The following is a 21,708-nucleotide window of genomic DNA, read 5'->3' as shown; positions in this document are numbered from 1 at the left end:
CAGAATTCAGGGCTATTGACTACATTGAGAAGTAAAAAATAATAATCCAGAAGCAGTAGTTCTTCTATTTGCCTTGAATAAGGCTTTGAAATCATCAGGAATTGAACTTGACTCAAAGATGACTTCACCTTATGAGAGTATAGCTCAATCACTAAATAATGAATGCTTGTGTTCACATGACATGTTAAGGATATTCAGCTAATCAGTTTTCTGCATTTGCAGAATTTGGAACATTAACTATATAAACTGCATTCACACAATGTAGCCTATTACAGTAGGCTACAGTAGGCTAAGGTGGGTTAACTAGTGAGTTCTGCAAATACCTTGGATGTTGTATGATAATCTTATCAGACTTGGTATCTTTGCAGCCCTTCCTCCAGTTTCCTCTTAAACATTCTTCAGATTGTAATGCAGAATCTGTTGATTTTCAAGTCACTGTATCAGTACTGCATTCTTGCTCAGGTTTTGCTTGCCTTAGCTAATATCTTAAGGTATGTGCAGTCATTAGGTCTAGAGGCCTTGTCAAATAGAGGCATTCAGTGTTTTGAAAGAAGTGGTTATGAGATTATTGCTCTTCATTTTGGCTTTGTTTTTTGACTATTTTTGTTGCTATTTAACACATACTTGTATGAGGGAGGGGCTTGTTGACAAATGGCTGTGCTGTAGGATGTGTGGCACTTAACTGATCAAACAGTCTGTTTATTTGATCATGATAAATCAGACAAGGATGCAACTCTGTTAAATAATGCTCAAATTTTGCATGCTGAACTTGCTCTTCCTTCTGACATTTGGACCATTGGGGGAAAAAGGGAATCTAGCATCTTTTCTAACAACTTTATTCAATGGCATAAGATAAGTTGTAGATTAACACAGCTTTCCCCTTAACAATGTTTTCATCATTGCAGCAATTCTACTTTTTAAACTTACTGTTTTCTACACTCTAGAGAGCTAAACATATTTTTGCCTCTCTCCTCCAAATTTCTGAAATTTAATCTTGGAAATCCAAAAGCAATCCCAAGGAAAGGAAAAGCTTTGTTGGAAACATTTTCCCCACTAAATTTAAATGTCAAGTTGGCAATGATAGGCAGGGAGACTATAGTGCCGTGGTGGCGAACCTATGGCATGTGTGCCACAGGTGGCATGCAGAGCCCTCTCTGTGGGCGCACTGTCGCCCCAGTCCTAGGCCTTCAGCTGGGTTTTATAAAACCTTTTCGCTTTAGGCCTGCGCCATGTGCATTTTAAAAAAAGGGTTAAATCAATCAATTTCAACTTCTTGGGGGGGGGGGGGAAATCTCGCAAAGTTGGAATTGATTGAACCTTTTAGTCTCACCCAGTCTGCCATTATCACCGCAGCCACACCCACCCAATGGGCCACGCCCACCTGGCACCCAACAATACATAAATAGATTTTGGGTTGCAGTTTGGGCACTCAGTCTCTAAAAGGTTCGCCATCACTGCTATAGTGCAGAGGGATAAATTTTCTTCAGTTCTTCCGTGGCAATTAAGGAGCACTCGAGGTTGCGAAGCAAAATCCACGGGCACTAACAACTCAGTGTTGGGAAAGTATAGCAGGGAACAAAAAAACACCATCGCCTCTTCATTTCTTTCGAGCCAGTGCTCGAAAGATTAAACGGGTCAGTCTCTACTGGGCTTCCAGCTGAGCTGAACGACGGGAGAGTTTCGCTACATAATCGTGATTGGCCAGCAGAGGGGCTAAACCTCCGTTTGCCACCCACAGAAAGGAGAACAGTGGTACCTCACGCTGTTTTGGCGCACACAGAGAACGTGCGCTTTCGGCCATTTTTGCCCACTTATGGCAAACTAAACCGATAACAACAACAAAAAAAAAACCAGCCGACTGCATTGCAAGGCATATTATCCTTTCAGCAATCGATTCAAGAAAATTCGGGAAAAGGCATTCCACTGGTGATCTGCTGGCTCTCCGAAACTGCGCGCGGGTGCCGAGCCCTGGCGGGCAGGAAAATCTACTCCCGCTTGTTCCCGCTTATGTATATAGCAGCCGGCCGTGACGCCATGTTCCGGTTTTGACGCAACGGTGGTAACAGCCGCAGCAGCACAGCCCCAGGAGGAGGAGGAGGAGGAGGAGGAGGAGGAAGTGCAAGTGCAAGCCAGAGGAAGGAGGCAGTCCACCAGCTCTCTCGGAAGAGGAAGGTGCTGACAAGCGGCGCAACAGGTAGGCGCAGGTGCTTTTGCTCCAGGCCTATCGCCAAAATCTGCCCAATGGCTGCGCCAGGACGACCAGGAGTCGGGCAGACGACCGAGGTCGGGAGTTATCGGGGAATGCTGCCTTGAACCCCTTTGCATGGGAGGGGGGACGGGGAGGAGGAGATAGGCGGGCGCTTTGCTCGTTGCGTTTGTGGGAAGTGCGGTGGAAACATCGGGGAGAAGGCGGGTTGGGCTCTGAAGCGCTGCGGCGGGCACGCTGGTTGAGGTTGCGGGTTCAGGCAAGACGCATCAGAGAGGGAGGGGTGGCCGGCGGGCTGAGAGAGGATTTGGGGAAGCGTTCGGAGCCCTGGGCAAGGGCAGAGAGCCTTACCAGCTGCGGCGGTGCTTTGCGAGCCCACTGTAAAGAGTCTGGGGCGGGACTTGTTCCCGGGACTCGGGAGTGCGAGAGCGCCAGGCCATTGGGAGTCGCCATTAAGCGCAACCAGTCGGCCCCTTCCGCTGCATCTGTCAAGCTAGGAGCCAAAGGCATCCCGGTACTCCTGCTGTTAGTCCTCGGAGCCTCCGGCTGCTTTTGGTCCAAAGGGCTTCGGCTTGCACGTGCACACTTTTTGCTAATGACTTCGTTTTGTGTTAATTCTCTAGCTGGGTAGCTTGCAGAAGGTGAAAGGCAAAATAAATACAGTACAAGCTTTGTGTGTTGCCTTGCCAATCAAAATGACTTGGGGATACAAACAGTTAAAGTGGCCAGGGCTTTAAAAGAAAAATAAAGGTAGAACTCTAGCTTATTTGTAACAATTCCTTGTTAAATAGCAAGGCTTTTCTTACGTTTGCTTGTTTTAAAGCTTCTGGATATCTATCACTTAATGTGTTTTTTGCAGTGTTCTTGTAACTTGCATGTATTGCTTTTATTCTTAAAATCTGTAAAAATGATTTCTTTATGAAATTACCCATGTATAAATTATATCCATGCACAAATGCATGTACTTTAAATACTTATCTATGTTTCTATAGAAACCATGCTTTTCATAGTAGTAGTATAACTTGGATAATGATATTAAATAGGTGAATGCATTTGTATAGCTAACCAAAGAACACTGTGTATATTCATATGGATAACTGAGGAATAAGAGTTAATATGCCAGTGTATAAATATATGTGTGTACTATAGACAGCAAGACTTTTAACTCTTAATTACTAGGATATAATGGAGCAAAGAAGTTTTATATTCAAGATTAGCAATAGTATTTGTACTACTGTCAATTTGGCCTATATTCTGTTATTAAAAATAAAGAAGTTCCTTCTTTGGAGTAACTAACATTAATCATGACTATTTGGCAAAAATTGAGGGTGTGGTGAAAAAGAATAAGATGAATGAAATCCATTTTCTCTCTCTCTTGTTTAAAGTAATCAATACAGAGCACACACTTTTCCCATATCCTAGCAATATTCAGAATGAAAGCATACTTAAAAATAATGAGAATGACTTGAAACAAACTTTTTAAACATATTGAGGTGAAATGAAAATATTGCAATCATTTTTATTTTAACATTGTCATATTTTTTCAATATCTTATTTCTTGTATTCTAAGAAGTGCAGTTGGATTAAAAATGTTTTTGAAGAGTAAAACTATTTAAAGGACGTCTTAGGAAACATACATGACATTGAAAGAAGCTATTTAGAGTACATACTAATCAGGTTAATGTTTGCTCAGGAACCAGTTCTGCTGTGTTCTGAGAGGCTTACTTGTTAGGCTTAACCTCTTTTTTGAATTACTAGGAATATTGTGAACCTCATTATGTGCTATTTGTGAATTTTTATATAAAAATAAAATTATGTTATTTATATAAAATACTTTTGCATGAGAACTTTCTGAAAAACTAAATATATAATATATTTTAGTTATTAATTTAGTTATTAACTTCTTGAGATTAGTATTCTAATCTCTAGAATAGTAGGATTTTCCAAAAAGTGATCATCTAGCATGCCCTAGGAAGTGTGGGAGGTTCATCTGTAAGTTCACATTCTATCACTGCCAAGCTACTAATAAACTCATTGTTACAGATACATTATAAAGTAGAACTATAGTAAAAAAAAATGCCTGTGTTATTGCCAAGATATCCAAGCACACTAAGGGTGAAGAATAGCAACTGAACCCATCTCTATATGTATGAAAACATTCTACACAAATTGTGCCATGAGGCAGCCAAATAGAAAGTAGATTCTTCCCATTTCAAATGCTATGGTGCAATCAGAATTGTCACATATATAGGATGTTGAAGTTTGTCACTTGTTCCAAACATTTTATTTGTGCAAAAAAATGAAATGGAGCTCAATGAAGCTTAATTATGCCTTTGTATATTATTCACCCCAAATTAGTTTTAACTTATCCCATATTAGGCATGCAGTGTAAGAAAAGTGTCTTCATTGTTTAAATTAAGTGTCAAACTAAACATAATTTTATTGCTTATAGAGCAGATATTTTTAGAAACGTAGGTGGATGGTTTTAAATGACCCAAATTTATTGTGAGAGAGTCCTTAATTCATTTTATTATAATCAGATATTATTGATGTGAGTGTATTCTTTATATATACCAGTGTTTCTCACTCTTGACAGCTTTGAATTGTGAGGAATTCTGGGAGTTGAAGTCCACATATCTTAAAGCTGCCGAGAAACCCTGGTCTATATAATTTGAATGTCATCTTAAAAAAACCTCTTTCCTCTACCTATAGATATTTGATGAAAGGTAGCATTTTCCTTTTATACTAAGGACAGCCTCAAAATGTGTAAAATCTATTAAGGCTTTGTCACCTATTATGTTGGAGGGAAATCTGACTTCCCTCCAACATAACTTGCAATGACTAAGGATAGAGACAATAGTTGTAGGATAGAGATTAACAATGAAGATAACGAAGTTCATGTTGATGCAGTTTTCTGATGGATTTGAGGATTGGCAAGAGTACTGTAAATATCTGCTCTATAGCACTTCTGGCCAGATGTTTAAACGATGCAGAGGTGATTTTTTTTTTTTTTTTTTTTTTTTGCCTTTGAAGATAGATGTGTTGAAAGTATACTGAAAGATTTAGAAGCAGATCAAGCAGGAAAGGTGGCATTGGGCGTCTGGACTGTCAACCCTGCCAGGTAGAACAGGTTGAACTAGTTGCTGTGCATTTATTGTATCTTTCAGAGCTACTTGTGGGTCTGGGAAAATTTCTTTCCTGGATATACAGGAATTCAAAGCTTATAGATTATGTATATGGAGAATAATTGGCTCTTTTTGCAACCCAGCTTGTTTGTCATGATAATCATTTTAAACTTTAGATAAATATGAACATCTAGGACACAAGCATCACTACCTTCAGCTGATAAAGCCATATACAGAGAAAAGCTCATAAGTGGTCAGTAGCTTTTAAAATAAACGAGAACTCTATATGCTTTTTCAATAACCTTAATTCTTAAGAATATTTTTCCAAATCAACTCACAGAGAAACTCAAGGATTCGTCAGCATGGCAAAGTCTTAATCCATTGCTGGCCTCTCAGTGACAAAGAATGATTTCAACAAAAAATATTTTTATGGGAGTCAGGTAACGTCCAAGAAGGTAGTTTAGACCAGGGCTTTTCAACCAGTGGTACGGGTACCACCTGTGGTACATTGGCACCTGGCAGGTGATACGCGACCATCCTAGAAAAGTGGTAGCAGGGGAGGGGAGTGAGCTGAACCGGTGGCAGCACCGCACAAGCCTGAGCGAGAGACGGCTGGAGCTGCAGAGCTGTCAGGGCTCAGCAGAAGCACCAGGATCAGTGCCGCTTTCCAGCTGATTGGCGCTTCTTCAGGGCTGTCAGGGCTCAGTGGAAGCACCAGGATCAGCGCCAAGCTCCAGCTGAAGCTCAGCGCTGATCCTGGCACTTCTGCTGAGACCAGAAGCACCGATCAGCTGGAATGTTGCAGCATCTCCAGGGTCTTGTGATTTACATTTGGATGCTTGGCAACTGATTCATATTTATGATGATCACAGTGTCCCAGGGTCATGTGAAGTGACCAAAACCTGCTGCAACCACCCAGCAGATGGGTAGAATAAAAACCAAACACCCCCCCACCCCACCTCCGCTGCCAATCCCCAACAGAAATGCTCACAACAATGAAAACCTCGAACAGGAGGAAGAGTGCCGCTGGGTAGGCAGGCAGGCAGGTGTCTTGCTTGGCTGTGGCTTGGGGGGCACTTTTTTCAGTTCCCTTGTAACTTTGAACAATCATTAAACGAACTGTTGTAAGTCGAGGACTGCCTGTACTTTATCACTTTTTTCCTTTTGGGGGGGGGGGTCATCAAGTTTTTGACACCTTGCTAGGCAACTGGTGGTACTCGGATATTGCCATATCCTAAAAGTGGTACAATGGGTGAAAAGGTTGAAAAGCCCTGGTTTAGACTGAACAACCAGTACCAAAAACTTAAGAATCACTTAAGTATCTGGTACCGGTTGTTCAGTCTACACTTTTGTTATTAAGGAGGGAGTGAATTCCTTCTTAATAACAAAGTTGAATTGTAGGGAAGAGATTCCCTTGTATGTATATAGGATTTGGACAAACAGTGGATATAAAAAGTCTACACACCCTATTAAAATGAAGGGGTCCTTGATGCTTTCTGAGTTTGGTTGCTTTGTTGCAAATGTTTCGTTACATTCATTACTATCGGTAGTTAACATCATTCAGTGCTGATGACGTTATCTAATTTGGGTAATGAAATACCTGCAAGAAAACAACCAAGCTCAGAGAGCACTAAGGACTCCTCATTTCAACCCTGAGCTACAAATACTGTATTCTTCTTTATTGGTACCTATGAAAATGCCAGGTTTTTCAGATGTAAAAAAAAAATCATACCAAGATAAATCGCTTCAGATTTTTTGCACCTGTAATATAGCATATAAACTGTACAATTCAATTAAAAAACTAACTGAAATTTGGGGGGAGGAGGAATATCAGTAAGAAACTAGAATGTGGCTATATAAGTGATTATATCCTCTTATAAGTAGGATGCGACTGTTCAACATTAACCAATCACATTCAAACTGATATTAAACAGTCATTTCACAGCTGCCATCAATTAAAATGACTGATCAGGTTCAGCTGTCCTAGTTGGATTTACTCAGTTGCCTTTTACAGCAAAGGCCAGGGTCTGCAAAGAGTTTACAAACCATCAAAGGTATCTATCTCATTGTTGGAAATTATCAATCTGGAGAAGGGTACAAAAAAATTTCCAAGGCATTGGATATACTATGGAACATAGTGAAGACAGTCATCAACAAGTAGAGAAAATATGGCACACCAGTGACACTACCAAGAAGTGGATGTCCCTTCAAAATTGATGAAAGAACTAGAAGAAAACAAGTCCAACAGGCCCACAGCAATATTAAAGGAGCTGCAGGAATTTCTGGCAAGTACATGATGTGTACTACACGTGACAACAATCTTCCATATTCTTCAGGGTGGCAAGATGGAAACATTTTTGTACAAAGAAAAACGTCCAAGCCCAGCTACATTTTGGAAAAACCTACATAAGGTCTGACAAAGCATGTGGGAAATGTTATGGTCTGATGAAACCAAGATTGAATTTTTGGCTGTAATTCCAAAAATATATATTTGGTTCAAAAACAACACTGTGCATCACCAAAGTGAGGATGGTGGTGGCTGTTTGTCTGTTCGTTTTTCACACTTCTTAATCTCCCATCTCTTTCAGAGAGGGACTCTGGCCAATGTTTAATTTAATCAATAAAATTAATCATTAAAAACAATAAGAGGAAAATTTTAAAATATATACATAAAACAACATTGTAAAATTTCAAAAGATGGAGAATTCCAAGATGATGAGGTTAGCAGTTATTAATACAGGCAGGGGCAAGATATTTCACAATGCAGGAGCAGCAACAGAAAAGGCACTCTTCCTAGACCCTGCCTATTTGTTTTGGGCTACTTTTCTTCAGCTGGAACTGGGGCTTTAGTCAAGGGGGGAAGGAGGGAAAGATGAACAGTTCCAAAGATCACTCAATTCTGACACAAATCCTTCAGGCCTGTGCTAAAATGCTAAAGATGAAGAGGAATTTCACCTTTCACAATTTCACCTTTCAATATTGTACTTTTTTATTATTCCTCCCCCCAAAGATTTCAGTTGTTTTTCAATTTCAGTTTGTTTTTCAGTTGTATTGAGTAGCTTATGTTACATTAAATATTAAACACATACTATATATGCTATAGTAAGAGAGCCAGTTTGGTCCAGTGGTTAAGGCACAAGACTAGAAAGCAGAAGATCATAAGTGCAAGTCCCCATCTTAGCCATGAAGGCCAGTTGGGTGGCTTTGGGCCAGTCACTCTCTTTCTCAGCCCAACCTACCTCACAGGGTGGTTGTGTGGGAAATAGGAGGAAGGTGTGGTAGATATGTTTGCTGCCTTGAGTTATTTGTAAAAATCGTAAAAGTGGGAAAGCAATTAATAGTTGGACAAAAATTCCAAATCCAGTCTGAATATTTGGCTGACTTCAATAATAATAATAAGAACCTAAAGTACTTTGGGAGTATAGAATTCAAACAGATATCTGCTGCTTAATACGCCAGAGTTAACTATTGTCTATGAAAAAGAAGCCTGGATAGTGGACATGGCAGTACCTGGAAACAGAAGAATAGACGAGAAGGAACTGGAGAATAAAACAAAATACAAAGACCTGCAAAAAGAAATAGGATGACTGTAGGAAAAGAAAGCAAAGGTAGTACTAACAATAGGTGTCTTCGGTGGAATCCCAAAACAACTGGATCACCACTTGAATACCATTGGCATTGACAAATTCACCATCAGTCAATTGCAAAAGGTAGCTTTCCTTGGAATAGCTTACATTCTGTGACACCTGTAACACCATCAAACATCCAATCTGCCTATCCCGGGTCCTTGGGAAGGACTCAATAGGTGGATAAAAATGCCAAATCCAGTCTAAACATCTAGCTGACTATGCGACAAACCATAAAAAGGTGAAAAAAAACCTGAAATGATTTATCTTGGTCTGATTACTTTTTACATCTCAAAAACCTGGCATTTTAACAGGGTATGTAGGCTTTCTATATCCATTGTAAGTTCTAGATATAGTAGGGAGAAAGACTGGGCTGGTCACAGGAAACCAGACATGAAGTGTATTGTCTTACAAACACAAGCAGAGCAGGAAACGTCTGACTCCACCCAGCTGAGATTATTGTCACCCAATGACTAAATCAACATTGTTCAAGCATCTTCCTTCTTTCTTTAAAGAAACATTATTTAAATGAAGTACCATTTGAACTTCTCAGTAAATGAACTAATTTATGTTTAAATCTAGAAAGTTTTGAATGACTCTAACAGGGTAAATGGTGAACATTTGTGACACTAGTCCTCTTGCTGACAGAGACAGGTCTTTTCAATCTAATAGTGGACACTATTTTCAGGAAGAACTTGATTCAGGAAATGCTGGTTTTGCATTAAATATGCTGGGGAAAAAAATAAGATATCTTATCCATTTAGTGAGGTAGGCAGATACCTCCTGGGAGTGTAATGGGCCGTGAGAATAACTTGAGGAATAGGAGAAAGAGCTGAACCAAGACAACAGTCAAATAAGAGGAATCCGAGTCCGAAGCAGTAATTTGAGAAAATATCTCAGACTTAACCCTTCCTAGTTTTGTTGTAAATAGGAAGGGTTAAGTCCGAGATATTTTCTCAAATTAAAGGCAGGGAGGTGGGAGGCACTTTCATACTTGCAAGATTCTGTTAATGTAACCCTGTAATAAAAGCAGTTTTAGTATTCATGACTTTGGTTTCCAAGTCTGGTTTATCTTGAAGGGTTGACATGAGTCTTGTAAGCCTGATAGTTGGCTTGGTTGCAACTCTTCCTCATGTTTCCCACAGCCCATTATAGGGAGAGGCAATCCTCCCAAGTAACCTGGTTCCGTCCACGTAGGGTTTTAAAAGTGATAATTAGCAACTTGAATTCTACCTGAGAGAAAACTGGGAGCTAGTGCAGCTTGCACAACAGGAATATAATGTAGGCCAACTAGGGGTGCCCAATGCTGCAAGCACCAATTCATGCTGGACCAATTATAATTTCCAGGTAGTCTTCAAGAATAGCTTGCTGTAAAACGCATTGCAGTATTCCAAATGGGAAGTAACCCATGCATGAGTGACTCTGAGCAAGGTCTCCCAGTCCAGAAAAGGACACAATTGGTTCACAAGATGGATCAGTGCAAAGTCCCCCCCCCCGCCGCCATGGCTGTCACCTCTTCATAGAGGAATAAATGTAAATCTAGGTAGACTCCAAACTTGTGCGCCAGCTCTGTCTAAGGAATACCACCCCATCCAGACTCAGACATGGCAAATCACCAGACCCTGGAAGCCCCAAACCCAAAGCCATTCTGCCTTGCCAGGGTTGAGTCAAAGTCAGTTTCTCATGATCTGGACCTTCACAGCCTCCTAATAGCTTCACCTACCCTACCAGGGGTGGGGATGTATAATTGGTATCATTAGTGTACTGATGATACCACACCCCATACTGTTTTATGTAAATGTTAAAGAGGAGAAAAGAGAGACCCAAGCCCTGCAGGACCTCACATTGCAAAGGCCTAAGGCCCAAATTCTCCCTCCCAATGTGGAGAAAGAAGGAAAACTATAGCAAAACAGTGCCAGTACAACTCAAAATAATAAAGGCACAAGAAAGTTAAGGGGGCTCAGTAACTAATATATTCAAGTATATATTTAATACAAAGTCAAACTGTTTAAACTTTACCAGTTTTCCACTACTTGTGAAAAATAACTCACTGCACTGGAACTTTAAATATTTTGCTTCAATGGAATCTTCCAATCCTTTTTTTCAGTAGGTTCTATTTTTCCTTTCTATTTGTCTCAATTCTTTTTTTTTCTCCTACCTTTCATTCTTATTGCATTTTTTCTCATGTGTCTCAGTCTGAAGTAATTATTTCATTACTTCATTAGGGTTAAGGTTGAACGAGAAATAAAAAAAACACCTTACAACGTTTTGCAATAAAAACCTTTCACAATCAAAACTAAATTTTCTTTTCTTTTTTTAATGAAAAAGGTGAATTTACTTAGTTTTGCATAATTCTTGTAATCTAGGTTTTATTTTTGACTCTTTGTAATCTAGGTTTTATTTTTGACTCTTATTTTTTTTTCTGTTCCATATGTATTTTAGTGTATTATTTGTTCTTTACAGCAGCCATTGTAGAAAATGCTAACTTTGTTGGTTTATCCACGCAGAACAGAAGTGAGCTCTGACAATGAGCCAACTTTGGGCATATATGCGGAGCCAGAGCCCTCCCAGATCATGCTCCAGGTTTTCTTCTCTGCTTAATTGGATAAACACACATCTGACTAGTCTGGACACTCTCTACTGCAAAAGCACTGTATTTGGAAAAAGTAGTTTAAAATAGAACTTTAAAATTGGATCATTTTAATAGCTAAGTGCTGATGATGATGACACAAAGGCAACACCATGAAGGCATGGCATAAACAAATCTATTACAGGGAAGTTCATGACACTATTCAGACACTAGAGCAGTGATGGCAAACCTTTTAGAGACCGAGTGCCCAAACTGCAACCCAAAACCCACTTATGTATGGTCAGGTGCTGGGTGGGCGTGGCCCATTGGGTAAGCGTGGCTACGGTGATAACAGCAGACTGGGTGGGACTAAAAAGTTCAATCAATTTCAACTTTGTGAGATTTTTTTTTCCCGCAAGAAGTTGAAACTGATTGATTGATTGAACCTTTTTTTTTTTTTTTTGCACATGGCGGCAGAGGCCTAAAGCAAAAAGGTTTTATAAAACCCAGCTGAAGGCCTAGGACTGGGGCGATGGCACACATGCCCCCAGAGAGGGCTCTGCGTGCTACCTGTGGCATGCGTGCTATAGGTTTGCCATCACGGCACTAGAGTATAAAACCACTATCTGGAAAAAGCAGGAACATTTCTCTTTATGGAAATTTTGGCTTGCTGAAACCACCAAAGCTTCTGCAAACAGTTCTGACTTCTTTAGGCTTATTTTTTTCTCTGAGATTTTCTTGCAATATTTGAGGGGTGGACAGAGAGCTCTTACACCATGGGATAATACATTTTTTTTTCCAAACAATTATATTGATTTTTCCCTTTTTACACCAGAAAACTTAAGAAACAACGTGGAGATAGGGTAATCAGTTAGGTACAATAACATCTTACATATATAGCTCAAATAATGCTCCTTAAAATTTCCCTCTCTAACAATTAGAATAGTATAGTCAAACTAATACATTTCTAGGTAAGATTAATTCATTAATACATTCCTTAAATAAGAATTCAATTAATCAATAGAAATTATCAACAACCTTTCATCAATGTAAATCAAACCCTTTTTTTAGGTTTATTAATTTCCAAATACCATATCTAACAGCCTTAAACAAAAATATTATTTACAATTCAGGTGTACATAATTTCTCTTGTTTAAGCATATTATTTCCATAATTACATTCTTACATTTCTCAATTGTATTCTATTTCTTATTCAGTAATTCTTCATTTATTAATTTCATCTCTTCCATCATTACAATCTTTTTATCATTATAGCTCCACAAATTAACTGTCATATCTAATAATTAAAAAAGCATAGGAAAAATAGAAAAAAAATAATAGAAACAAAAAAAGACCAAAAGGAAGAAAGAGAAAAGAAGGAAGATCTAGTATTGCAAAAGATATATTCTTACAATATTTCAATATTAAATTCTAAATCTTATCCTAAAAACACCTTTTAAAAATCCAAATCCAAATCAATCCACATCTCTATAAAGCCGTTGCAACCCATAAATGTAATCTTAAATTCCATATTTATATCTTATTCTACCTTTCTTTCTGTTCCAAACAGGTTTCCATAGTAAGGCCTCTAAGTCCACAAATAAAACTCCCTCCATTTCTTGCCGTAACGCATAAATCGGGAGAATCTCCCATTGTCCATTTTGATAGGCTAGTGAAAAAGTTGTAGCGATTCTCAATAGCTCGTGGTTGAACATCCATCTTCATCTTTTTAGAAGTTGCATCTAATTTAATTACAGTCATTTTTGAATCATCCAAAGTCTCAATAGATTGTCTATAAAATAATGTAGAGTCTTCTTTAATATTATTTTGCCCTCCTCCTATTGGTTTTTTATCTGTCAGGTAATCAGTTGGAGTCTGGAGATCAGCCTGCCCTTCTGGGGTAACATCCTTAGTTTCCGTGCTAAGAGTCATTTGTTCATTAGCATCAAAAGTTTTTCTGTGTAGGTTGGTAGTCCTGTTTTAAGTTTAATTCCTCCATCTCAATAAATTATGAATAAGGTTGAAGACGGGTCTCTTGAGTATATACCCCTTCTGCTGTTTCTTGGCTTACAATGTGCTCACTTACACCTTGCGCTTTAATTTGTCATTGAAAAATAATCTCTTGTATAGGCAATTATTTGTTCAGTATTTTCAAGAATTTTGTCCAATGTATATTTGTAATTGAAATCTGGACAGAGTTCCTCCATTTCAGTAGTATATAAAACCATTATTCTTTTGGTGGAGGCTGTATTTAATAACAATCAGTCAATATCCGCTTCCAACCCTTTATCTTTCACTTTTGAGATAATTTGAAGATCAGACTCAGAGTCCAAAAAAGAGGAATAACAATTGCAATAAATAATTTCATCACAAGATGTCCCCAGAAGATTAACCAGTTGTTCAGTCTTTCCAGACCCCCAATAAAAATAATTTCTTCCCTCTTTTCCTTTTTTCCTTCTTTAGTTATAAAAATAGTAGAAAATAAAGTAAAAAAATTCCTCCAAATTGCTAGCATATAAAAATAAAATCAACCATTGAAAAAGTTAAAATTAATTTTTCTTTTGTTCCAAGGCTTTCCTTCCCCCATCAACAAAGCCGCTTTAAAAAGATAGGGAAATAATTCCAAAGCTTTTCACAGGAATAAATAGGAAAGGGAGAGGCAGGGAAAGGTCTCACCGAATCTTCCATGATGGTTCTATTTCGCTTAGATGTTCTTGTGGCTTACGGCTGGTGCAGCTATGTGATTGGCCATTTTACTGACCGATCTTTACTCTGTTGGCCCAAAGAAGCTTGCTTGGACAGCAGAGGATGCCGTTGCCCCTCTGCAGTCAAACAGGCAGCCTCCTCAACGGTGGTTGCCCCTCTAGGGCAACTTTCAACCCAATCAAGGGTCTACCGGCGGGGGAAACTTGGCCGGCAAAGAGAGAAGCCTCTCCGCACGACCGCAGCGCTGGAACCCAGAACCAGAAGCCGGGATAATAATTTTTATTTGGTTAAGAAACTTGCCCAGAAAAAGTTGATCACTGATAAATTGTTGGTCTTTAGAAATTGTTCTAGGGTGCTCTTGTTTTGATTATCTCAGCCCAATGATGTCCGTGGGTGGAAAATAGAAAAAGAAGAATAATTATTCAGAACTTAAATGACCACAGCTTGATTGACTTATTTTCTGAGAAATCAGCTTTTATCCAAATTAGCACATGCCTGATCTACTATGTATCTCCTCATAAGCATGTTTATCACACCTGGATATCAACAACATAGACAGATTCAATAGTTTTGTTCTTTCTTCTAGCAGATGGATATTTTAACTTGTTTAGGATTGTAAAGGATGCATTAAATAAAGTATATGTCTGTCACTTTTACATCCAGAATGTAAAAAAATCCTTACATTTAACTTGAAGCTTTACACTTCACTATTTTACAGGTATACAGATTTTGGGGGGAAAGGGGGGGCAGGTACCCTCACCATTTTGAGATATGCCAGTAGTTTCACATTTATGCTGCCGAACTCTTTAACTTTGCTGATGGAACTGTCTCCCTGGAAGGCTGATTTAGCATTACAACTGTTGCACAGGCTGGAATTGCCGATGTATTGGAATAATAAGGGGGAAAACACAGTTTTTATTGATTACTACTCCAATTTTTGGCCTTTCCTAGCCACATAGCAACTGTATGCATTCCCTGAATCTGATGTAAAATCTTTCTGGGAATTGCAATCCAAGTAATTAACTAAAGTTATTTAACTTAGTAAACAACTAAAGTTATTTGATCTCCGCAGGTAGTCTTCAATTTATAAACAGTTACTTAGCAACAGTTCAGAGTTACAATGGACATCCAAAAGTTGCTTACAATGCAATTTCAAAATCACAGTGGTTGTACCATCCTCACACAGTTACATGATCACATTTTGGGCCCTTGACAATTGGCTCACCTTGATGGCTGTTTTCCACGTCCCACGGTCACATCACCATGATTTTTGTTCATTTTATTTTTGTCAATATGTTTATTTCCAGTTTTTGATAAAAAGCACCCATTAAGTAAAATGGATTTGCTCAACAACCACATTGTTTCTTTTTTTTAAAATTTTTTTACATTAAAAAATTTTTAATGTAAATTTTTATATTACATTTGCATATTTGAAAAGCAATGTGGCAGCTGAGTACAATAATTCCATTACATTTAAATATCATCAATACAAATCTCAAAGTATTACGACAACTAATTCCCTCTCTTTCCCCCTTAATATATACTGTCTCATATTCAAACCAACATAATTCTTATTCTATCACTCAAACAGAAAATAACTTTCTAGCATTCATCAATAATCTTCAGTTTATACCTATCTTAATTAATTTAACATTTCATCTTTTAGACAGTCAATGGCCTAATAATTTTTTCTTAATTTTAATTTTCCATTAATATTTTAAATTTAACGTTTAATCTTTTTCATTTCCAAATTTTAAATGACCCCAATTTCTATCACGGTTCCTACACAGTCTAAAGTTTCAGATAACCTCTGATCTATACATGATTCTCACCTTCTGCATCAACCAAGTAATAATACGAAGCAATATTCTTATTTAGTAATTCTCCAGTATCTTAGAATCTCAAATTTAGTAGCCAAAATTTCTTATATTTTCACACTTAGTATTTCCTCCTTTTTTTCCCCTCTTTATGTCTCCTATCACATATTTGAGACTAATATTTTTTTAACCTATTAGTATTTATACCACAAACCAATATACAGATTTAATTATTAGTATTTTACTTCTAACTTTTACTTAACCAAAAATTTTTTTGTCTCGACTCATAACAATATCTTGAATTCAAATCTTAATTGTTTTTAAACATTCAATCTTTTAGCCAACAGTGACCTAATAAGCTTTTCCCCGTTTTAGTTTTCCCTTAATATTTAAATTTAACGCTTAATATTTATTTTTCCAGTTTTTTAATTAACCACAATTCCTTTATCACAATTCCTCACACAATCTAATGTTTAAGATACACACCTTATATATAGATTCTTACCATCTGCCTTAACGAATTAATAAAACAATATAATATTCTTATTTTACTATTTATACTTCTTGATTCTACATAACCAAAGTTTTCTTTATCTTAAATCGTTACAATATCTTTTATTCAGAATATATGTTTTATCTATTTGGGTGTATTCTATTTTAAATCTCATGTATAAATCAGAACCCCAGTCCTTTTCAGTCTTATTCTAGCTTTCTTTCTTTGCCAAATCATCTTTCATGTCTTTGCTTTTAAATCATCAAGCAGATCTCCTTGTGTTGTTGTGGCTATTGTTTGATACTGAAAAGACCATCCAATTGCCTTTTTTAAAGAGGACCAGCTAATCTAATAGGTCGTCTCCTTGTTTTTCCATCTCGACGTTGTCCCAAAGTGTTTATCTTCTCTTTCATCTGTTTTTCTTTTTGATCTTCAGTTTCCTTCTGGTTCATAAAAAAAGTCCTTTCCTTTTTCTCTATTATCAATTTCTTTTCTGTATCTTCCATTATCTGTATTGGTTGAGTGGTTGAATCTTCTATCATAGCATTTGATTGTTCCACTTTCTCTGTAGAATTCTGTATAGATGATTCTTTAGTTGAAGTCATAATCTGAGTTTGCATATCCAGGCTGCTTTCTTGTTTTTTCCTGCCTTTTCTTATTTCATCACCAATTGTAAGTAAAGTTTGGACAATCGCTTTTATCATGCAAAGAGTTTGTTCCTGTTCTTCCTCTGCAGGAAAAGTCCATTCCTATTCTTCTTCCATTGTAGTATATTAAATTGAAAGCTTATAGTCAAAAAGTCCACTAAGTGAAGAGCAGAACTGAGTTTCTTGCAGCTGATGTTTCAAGGTTGCTTATGTCTTATCTATTTTCTAAGCAGTCAACAAGTCTCTTTTAGGTAGTAACAGGTTGATCTCAAGTTTAGCCACCAGCTGTAACACCAGAGTTGTTTTGATTTTTTCAGTTTTTTTCTTCTATTTTAAAAGAAAAAACTTATATCTTCAGTAAAAATAGCAAATAAAAATCAGAGAAAAATAAAGAATAAAAAATTACAAATCTTGTAATCCATCATTTTTAAAGAAATAGAGTTCCAATTAGGATCCCAGTATTTTTTCAACGTTGTAAGCTCCCCTGGGTAGTCAATCGTCAATGTTTCTGGAGGGAGGGCTGAAATCCCCCTTCCCTCTCCACAGGGGGGAAAGTACTTTAGCAGCTTGAATAGGTACAAAAAAAAAAACAATTAGGATATAAGAGAGGTAGATCTCACCCAGTCCTTTCCACACTGCTTTGAAGTTGCCAGATAGTGAGTATGGCTTTGGCTGTCTGCAGCCTAGTGACAAGCCATATTTCTATGGCTGGTCTTTTGTCCGCAGGTTTGGAGGGATCGCCGGCTCCAGCAGGAAAGCTACCACTCTCCCGCGATCCAGTGAGAGCCCCTCCTAGCTGGTCACCTCTACAGCGCAACTTTCGACCCTTTTCAGGGTCTCCCAGCAATGCGAAACTGGACGGGGAAGATGAGAGTCATCTTCTTAGCGTCCATGGCAGCCGCATGGCAAACCGGAAGCTCAACAACCACATTGTTTCTTAAAGACTGCTGCAATTGCTTAATGAGCACCCAAAACATGTTGTAAAATTGGGTCTGGTCTCCTGGTGACACATATAGTGACCACAACAACTTATGACTATAGATCAAGGCTCAATTACAATAATAAGTTGAGAATTACCTGTATTCTTTCTTTTTCTTTATTATATTTAATTTCTTTTTTCCATATCCTTTTCATTCCTTTGAGATTCTTTAGTTGAGATTTTACAGTTTTTGGTACGGAGATATATTGATTCTCATCTAAGAGTATCCTTTTCTTAGCCCAAGCCACAGCAAGTGGCAAAATCTAATAACCATGACAGATCTCAAAAAAATTAAGCAAAGAAAATATTTGGTTGAGAGACCAACAGCTAGTGCCAGATCTATGAATGCTAGATTGATAAATTTTAAAAGGTGCTAGAAAAAGCAATGGCAAGTGGCTAAAAAAATATATAATAATGACCAATCAACCTAACATCAATCCTGGGAAGATACTGGAAAAGATAATAAAAAAAACAGATCTGTGAACATCTAGATCAGTGGTTCTCAACCTGTGGGTCGGGACCCCATTTGGGGTCGAACGACCATTTCACGGGGGTCGCCAAACCAGGCTGTCTGCCATTTTTTTTCCCTTTTCTTTGGCCACGCCCCTGGCACCTGGTGATGTATAAGTGGTTGGGGGTCACCACAACATGGGGAACTGTATTATGGGGTCGCGGCATTAGAAAGGTTGAGAACCACTGATCTAGATACAAAGTTATAATTAGAAGCCAGCAGAGGTTTGTTAAAAACAGATCATGCCAAACCAATCTTATTTCATTCTTTGACAAAGTGACTAAATTAGTAGACCAGCAAAATGCTGTGGACATAGTATACTTAGACTTCAGTAAGGCATTAGACAAAGTAGACCACAGCCTACTTCTTGGTAAACTGGAAAAAAGTGGGATAGACAACATTACCAGAAGGATTTGTAACTGGCTGACACACCATACTCAATGAATAGTCCTTAATGGTACTACGTCTACATGGAGAAAGTAAGCAGTGGGGTACTACAAGGTTCCATCTTAGGCCCAGTACTCTTCGATGTCTTCATCAATGACTTAGATGAGGGAATAGAAGGGGAACTCATCAAATTTGCAGATAACACTAAGCTGGCAGGAATAGCCAACACCACAGAAGTCAAGCTCAGGATCCAAAGGGATCTTGAGAGAGTTGAACAATGGGCCCTATCCAGTAAAATGAATTTTAATGTTGAGAAAAGCAAAGTTTTACATTTAGGCAAGAAAAACCAAAGATATAAGTACAGATTAGGGGAAACCTGGCTCAAAAACAGTCACTGTGAGAGAGACCTTGGAGTCCTAGTTGACGATCACTTAAATATAAGGTAGCAGTGTGCAGCAGCAGCCAAAAAAGTTAATACAATCCTTGGTTGTATAAACAGAGACATCAAATCAAAATCACATGAAGTATTAATATCACTTTATAAAACCTTAGTAAGACCACACCTGGAATACTGCATCCAGTTTTGGTCAAAACACTAAAAAAAAAGATGTTGAGACTTTGGAAAAAGTACAGAGAAGATCAACTAAGATGATTAAAGGCCTGAAGATTAAAACGTATGAAGAACGATTTGACTAGTCTAGAGAAAAGAAGGACTAAGGGTGACATGGTAGCAGTATTCCAGTATTTGAGGGGCTGCCACAAAGTAAAGGGGGTCAGCTTATTTTCCAGAGCACCAGAGGGCCGGACAAGAAATGATGGAAACTAATCAAGGAGAGAAGCAACCTAGAACTAAGGAAAAATTTCCTAACAGTGGGAACAATTAATCAGTGGAAGAGTTTGCTTTCAGAAGTTGTGGGTGCTCCATTACTAGAGGTTTTCAAGAAGAGAAAGGGCATATACCTAGTTAGCTTGAGAATCTATCTTAGTCTGGATTGTTCTGTTCATCTTTATTAATCAATTTAAACTTGCTCAACAATTGGTATCACTTTTAATTTTAAAAAGTATTGTTTCCAGCTGCATGTTATACTTTGTAAGCTTTCTGCCAATCCTTTTTTGGCTACTCTCAATAAAGACTTCTAATGTAGAAACTGGAGATGGGTTTTCCTTGCCCATTTGGTACTTCTGGATTATTAATAATATTTTATTCAATGATTTTTTTGTAGATGGCTAAGAACTAACAAGTTATGTTCAAGACTATGTTGGCTCAGCTTCCTACAACCATAAATGGTAAATAGTTTCTTTAACATATTTATTTTTCCAAGGCTCTTCCACTCTGCTACGTAATACTTTTTAAGAATATTATGTACTGATAAGTTGGCTGGTTAGTATTGGGTTTTTCATTTAAAAGCATTGTTCTTTTGATCATTTTGTTATTTACACATCAAAATGTACCACTTTGCTCTTGGTTTTTATATTTAAAAATTAATCATTCATAATAGTACCCTTGTGCGCATACCTATCTATATATCTATATCTCTCTATATCTATGCTGATAATTCAGTAAGTATGAAGGATCAAATATGCAGATATGTTCATGAAAAACATACAGGCATTGCAAAATACATATTTTTATTTGTTTAATATTATTTCAAGAAACAATAAAGGTGATACAAATATACATTTACAAGAATGCAGTAAATATACTGTATATTTATAAATATATAGTATAAATAAATAGACAGTATAAGCAATAGAATACAAGTGGATAGCCAATCAATTGAAGTTAATCAGCAGATTGAAGATATCATGTGGCTAACATATTCTAATGTTAATAGCTATTAGACATTTCATATACAATTTCTGGTCAAGAGAAAGGTCTCTACTGAAGTGTAAAAATATTTGGTCACACGATTTAAATAAGAGAAAAGAAAAAACTGTAAATAATAAACAATACATTAAGAGAGTAATGTTTTCGTATATACGTACAAACCTCTCAGCACCCCATCAAAACAGGAAAAACTCAGGAACCTTCCCTCCCACCAGGCAAACTCTAAACATCCTCTAAAGGGGCAGCCAAGCTCCCACTTCAGGTATCATTTCCCTGCAGGAAGCCAAGTGGGACTTAGCCTTCTTTCCTAGCTGTTCCTGACTGCACTAATACCACCCATACACTGACAGACATTCACCAGTTGTGTGGGTGTAGTCCTCCTGTCATCCCCAACATGGCTTCCCCAGAGGCCATGTGCATTAAATACACTCCATGCCCTCAAAAGAGAGACCCAACAAGGGAAGAATTTTTGATCGGTTTTAAGCTGGCAAACAGTGAGTTCTCCATATCGATGCTAAGCAGGTTGCAATCCAGGGAATAGAGGAACAGAGGTCCAGAGAAGGCCTCACCTTCTTTTCTGGCGATTTTTGCTGCAACTCCACTTTTTTTCTGCTTCAGTCAGGAAACCCATGTCAGCCAGCTTTAGATACAGCTTCCTCTAATGTTAAGAAATGTTAATAATATAAAGTTGCATTCTTACAATTTGTAAAATGGGGTTATATTTTATAACAATGAATTAAAATATTTCAAATAATGTTTTAGGAAGTTGTATGCTCCAGTCCTAAATATTCTAAATTTTTCAGAAAAATGTGGA

General features: G+C 37.7%; 1 protein-coding gene across 5 annotated transcripts in view; it reads left to right on the top strand.

The window, feature by feature from the left end:
- The first annotated feature begins 1,497 nt into the window (after positions 1–1,497).
- Positions 1,498–21,708, top strand: part of ITSN2 (intersectin 2) — a 79,846-nt gene continuing 59,635 nt past the window's right edge. For 2 of the 5 annotated variants that reach the window (XM_039326272.1, XM_039326275.1), the window contains exons 1-2: positions 1,498–2,194; positions 20,290–20,353. In XM_039326272.1, the coding sequence (XP_039182206.1) occupies positions 20,311–20,353 (43 nt within the window). In that variant the 5' untranslated portion in view covers positions 1,498–2,194; positions 20,290–20,310. Of the gene's footprint in view, positions 2,195–20,289; positions 20,354–21,708 lie in introns of those variants that run through there. The other 3 variants (XM_039326276.1, XM_039326273.1, XM_039326274.1) reach the window with 3 other exon arrangements.

Source organism: Crotalus tigris, unplaced genomic scaffold, assembly GCF_016545835.1.
Source record: "Crotalus tigris isolate CLP2741 ecotype Arizona unplaced genomic scaffold, ASM1654583v1 scf7180000024340.7048381, whole genome shotgun sequence".
Classification (NCBI taxonomy): domain Eukaryota; kingdom Metazoa; phylum Chordata; class Lepidosauria; order Squamata; family Viperidae; genus Crotalus; species Crotalus tigris.
The sequence above is the reverse complement of the archived record's forward strand: the minus strand, read 5'-3'. Positions and strand labels throughout refer to the sequence as shown.